Here is a 4,347-nt window from a genome sequence, read left to right on the forward strand (position 1 = left end):
GCTCACGCCTGTAATCCCAGCAGTTTGGGAGGCGGAGGTGAGAGGACTGCCTGAGTCCATGGGTTCAAGACCAGCCTGGGCAACATGGTGAGAACTCATCTCTACAATAAATTTAAAAAGGCTGGGCGTGGTGGCTCACATTTATACTCCCAGCACTTTGGGAAGGCCACACACAAACAAGGTGCTCCAGAACTGGAGGACCAAGGTTTTGCTTTTAAGTGTGTTGGCCGGTTGTGGTGGCTCATGCCTATAATCCCAACACTGGAAGGCCGAGGTGAAGAGGACTGCCTGAGCTCAGGGGTTCGAGACCAGCCCGGGCAACTTGGAAAGACCTTATCTCTACAATAAATTAAAAAAAAAATTAGCTGGGCATGTTGGTGCGTGTCTGTAGTTCCAGCTAGCTGGAAGGCTGAGGCGGGAGGATTGCTTAAGCCTAGCAGGTTGAGAATGTGGTGGCTGTGAGCGTGGTGCCATTGCACTCCAGCCTGGGCAACAGAGTGAAAGATTCCAACTGAAAAAAAAAAAAAAAAAAAAAGTGTTGGGCAATCACTTTGGGTCCCCTCCCACTGTAGGAGCATTTCTGTCCTCTCAATAAATCCTGCTTTCTCCAAAAAAAAAAGAAGTATTAAGAGCTTCAGTTATTCCCCAAAATGCATTATTTTCCCCAACTACCCAAACTTTCTAGTATAAAGGATCTTTAGAATCCATTTGAGCCTCAGTTGTACCTTTTGAGTATTATTACTCTGAGCCCTATAAGATCTGTGTATATGTAAATATACGTATATTTACCTATGTGGTATTATTATTCCCATTTTATTAGCAAGAATTTGATACTCAGCAGGGCAATTTGTTTTAGATGAAAAAACTTTTACATAACAGGAGTCAGAACTCAAATACACATCTGCCTAATGCCAAACTCTCTACTGTACTCCATAATTAGGCCCACAAGTAAATTCTAGGAAAAAGGTCGCTGTCTGTAGCCAGATATAACACAGATGGTCTGTGTTTTATTGTGTATAAGAAACTGTACTAGGCAATCACACTCATTACTTCATTAGTTCTCATGACTCTATGGTGATTATCGCCAATTCACAGATGGTGAAACTGAGGTCTTCAAAGATTAAGTAGTTTGTTCAAAGTCACAGTCAGTAAGAAAATAGAACTGGGATTCAATCCAGTATTGTCTGGTTTGTCCAAGCCTCTGCTAGTCTTTATAATTGTGCTGGCTCCTTAGAGAAGTCATCTAGATGAATCTGGATATTTGGAGTTTTTTTTTTGTTGTTGTTCTAAAATGAGAGGCCAGGCGGCTACCTCTGAAGCTTTAAGGGTCTACCATTTGCTATAGCCACCAGGGGCAAGAATTGCAAACTAGGGATAAGGCCAGGTGAAGGGCAGGGCTCAGTGGCTCAGCCTGTAATCCCAGCACTTTGGGAGGCCTAGCTCAGTGGATTGCCTGAGCCCGCGGGTTCGAGACCCGCCTGGGCAACTTGGTGAGACCTCGTCTCTACAATAAATCAAGAATTCGCCAGGCGTGGTAGCGCGTGCCTGTAGTTCCAGCTGCTTGGAAGGTTGAGGCGGAAGGATCACCGCAGCCCAGCAGGTCGAGGCTATGGTGGCTGTAAGCGTGCCACTGCACTCCAGTCTGGGCGACAGAGTGAGACTCCAAATCAAAAAAAAAAAAAAAAAAAAAAAAAAAGACCTGGTGAAGACTAGTGACAAATTCCATCATTTTAACAGGCCCACATTTCACATATGATTCTGAGCCCTACATAGATGGCATTATTGTTATTTTTGATTAAGGGTCTCACCCTATCCCTCAGACTGAAGTGCTGTGGCAAGATTGACCTCCGGGGCTCGGGTAATCCTTCCACCTCAGCCTCCCAAGTAGCTGGGACTATAGATGTGTACTACCATGCCCAGTTAATTTTTTTTTTTTTTTTTGGTCGAGATGAGGTCATTCTATCTTGCCTAGGCAGGCATAGAAGGCATTATTATCCCCATATTACAGAGTGAAAATTTGAGGCTCAGAAGGGTGTTCTATTTAAGGGTAGCAAGTGTCAAAAGCCAGAATTCAAATGCAAATCTGCCTGATGTCAAAGCGCCCCCTCTCCAAGGTTCTGATATAGGGAAAACGGCCCACAGGGAACAGAAGTTTTGACTTTCATCATCCTGGGTTTTGTGTGATTGTTTCATTGCATAAAGACACTATGACTATATTACAGATGTTTTGAAAAGTAGGAGGAAAGAACATAGTTTGACTTAATATAACCACTACTTCTATTATTTTGATGTCTTCTAGTTTTTTTCATATCTGCCACTCTCCCACCCTATAGGAAGCTCTGATTTCACTGATAAGGGTCATAAGGTCAAAACATTTCTGTTTCTTACCTGTTAACAAGGTCATACAGCTCTGGCATTGTTTTTGTTCTGACAAAATGCTGTGTATTGAAGCCACTTTTCTTATCAAGGAGATAGAGTGGGTGGAACCATTCTAAGAGGGAGTGGTAGAGTCCATAACGTATCTTCCTTAAACATAAAAACAAGACAGCAACTGTCATTAGGCAAAGAACAAATTGTTCATTTCAAGGAAAATTGGTTCCAGCATTTTTTACATATCACTGAAATTTACCCACAAGGGCATGCAGGCAGGTAAGATCCAAAACCATTTCCTTAAATTAAGTATCATTCACATAAACAAAATGACTGGGCGCACTGTGTTTTTGATAATACATACTACTTTTTACACTTAAATAGCTTAACACCAGACCAGGTGTGTGGCTCATGCCTGTAATCCCAGCACTTTGGAAGGTTGAGGTAAGGGGATTGCCTGAGCCCACGGGTTTGATACCAGCCTGGACAACTTGGCAAGAGACTTCATCTCTACAATAAATAAAAAAATTAGCCAGGTGAGGTAGCGCATTCCTGTAGTTCCGGCTACTTGGAAGGCTGAGGCGGAAGGATCGCCTGAGCTCGGTGGGTTGACGCTGGAGTGGCTGTGTCACTGCACTCCATCCTGGGCAATGGAGTGAGACTCCAACTAAAAAAAACAAAAAAAACCCCCCAAAAAAAACCCCAAAATACTATTACTCAAGTAATTATTTTCTACACAATTGAAATGAATGAATATAGGTTTACTGTTTTATTTATCTAAGATTTACTAACAGTTCTTAATATACCCAAAATGAAATGTGGTTAAATGACCTATTTTCATACACAATAAAGCTTGTTTTGGGTTAAGAATGGTGAGTGTTACAAAAACATTACAATGTAAGTAAGAAGCACTGGAACAGATAAGAAAGAACTGAAGTATGTCATCATGTGACTCAGGGATGAGACAGATACAAGGAAGGTTAAGTGTGACTCCTGAAGGCCGGATCTAATCAATCTCTCAAGAGCTTTTCAGTAGGACTATGAGCAAAGCACAGCACTGGGAAACTGAACACCAAACAGGTGGCTGGCGTCAGCAGACTCTTCAAGGTCCAGACAGAATTTTAGGTTTTGCAGGCCATGTGGTCTCTATGACAACTCTCAAACTGCAGCTTGAAAGCAGTCACAGACAATGCATAAAGGATCAGGCATGGCTGTGTTCCAATCAGACTTTGATTCTAACAAACAGGCAGCCAGGCTACCCCTTAAATAGGACATCAAGTTTACCAATCACAGCTGAACTGAGGTTGGAAATGGCACAGATACCACTTCCTCCTTACAGGTAAACAAATTCAGAGTTTAGAGAGGCCAAAGTCAGAACACCTGGGTTCAAATTCCACCTCTGGTGCTTCCCACCTATTTGACCTTAGGAAGTTGCTTCCAATTAAGTGGCAATTATTAGGGAACACTAATTAATGCTTGACCTAGCATGCCTCCAAACTTTCCCTGAATGCCTGTAAAGCTCTGTGTTGATGGCTAAGAAGGACACACGATTAGAAACCTAGTCCTGGCCTCCATCAGACACTGTAAAAGGTGTGAGTTGGAAGGCTTCCCAGAAGGAAACCTTCACAGGTTGGAGATGGTGCATTGTGGACTACACTGGGTATCCTTCACCTAACCAGACACAGCCATGATCTTCTCTGACAGTGTCATCTTTGGTCACATGCAAAGTGCTAAGTAACAAACATTGCTAATTCAAATGCCAGAAGTTCTTCAAATTACTTGCTAAGTGCAGACTTAGAACACATGCAAACCAGGAGTGGTGGCTCACACCTGTAATTCCAGCACTTTGGGAGGTGGAGGCGAGAGGATTGCCTCAGTCCAGGGGTTTGAGACCAGCCTGGGCAACATGGTGAATTCCTGCTGGAGTCCAGCTCCAGCCGGGTTCAGGGTACCTCAAAGGTGGAGACGGCGTCGGCG

General features: G+C 43.3%; 1 protein-coding gene across 2 annotated transcripts in view; it reads right to left on the reverse strand.

Moving 5' to 3' along the window:
* Nucleotides 1-4,347, reverse strand: part of FUCA1 (alpha-L-fucosidase 1) — an 18,140-nt gene that overhangs the window by 10,206 nt on the left and 3,587 nt on the right. For both annotated transcript variants that reach the window (XM_021714501.1, XM_008062151.1), the window contains exon 3: nt 2,389-2,526. In XM_021714501.1, the coding sequence (XP_021570176.1) occupies nt 2,389-2,417 (29 nt within the window). In that variant the 5' untranslated portion in view covers nt 2,418-2,526. The remainder of the gene's footprint in view (nt 1-2,388; nt 2,527-4,347) is intronic.

The sequence above is a fragment of the Carlito syrichta genome, unplaced genomic scaffold (assembly GCF_000164805.1).
Source record: "Carlito syrichta isolate Samal-C Ts95f unplaced genomic scaffold, Tarsius_syrichta-2.0.1 Scaffold305659, whole genome shotgun sequence".
Taxonomy (NCBI): Eukaryota; Metazoa; Chordata; class Mammalia; order Primates; family Tarsiidae; genus Carlito; species Carlito syrichta.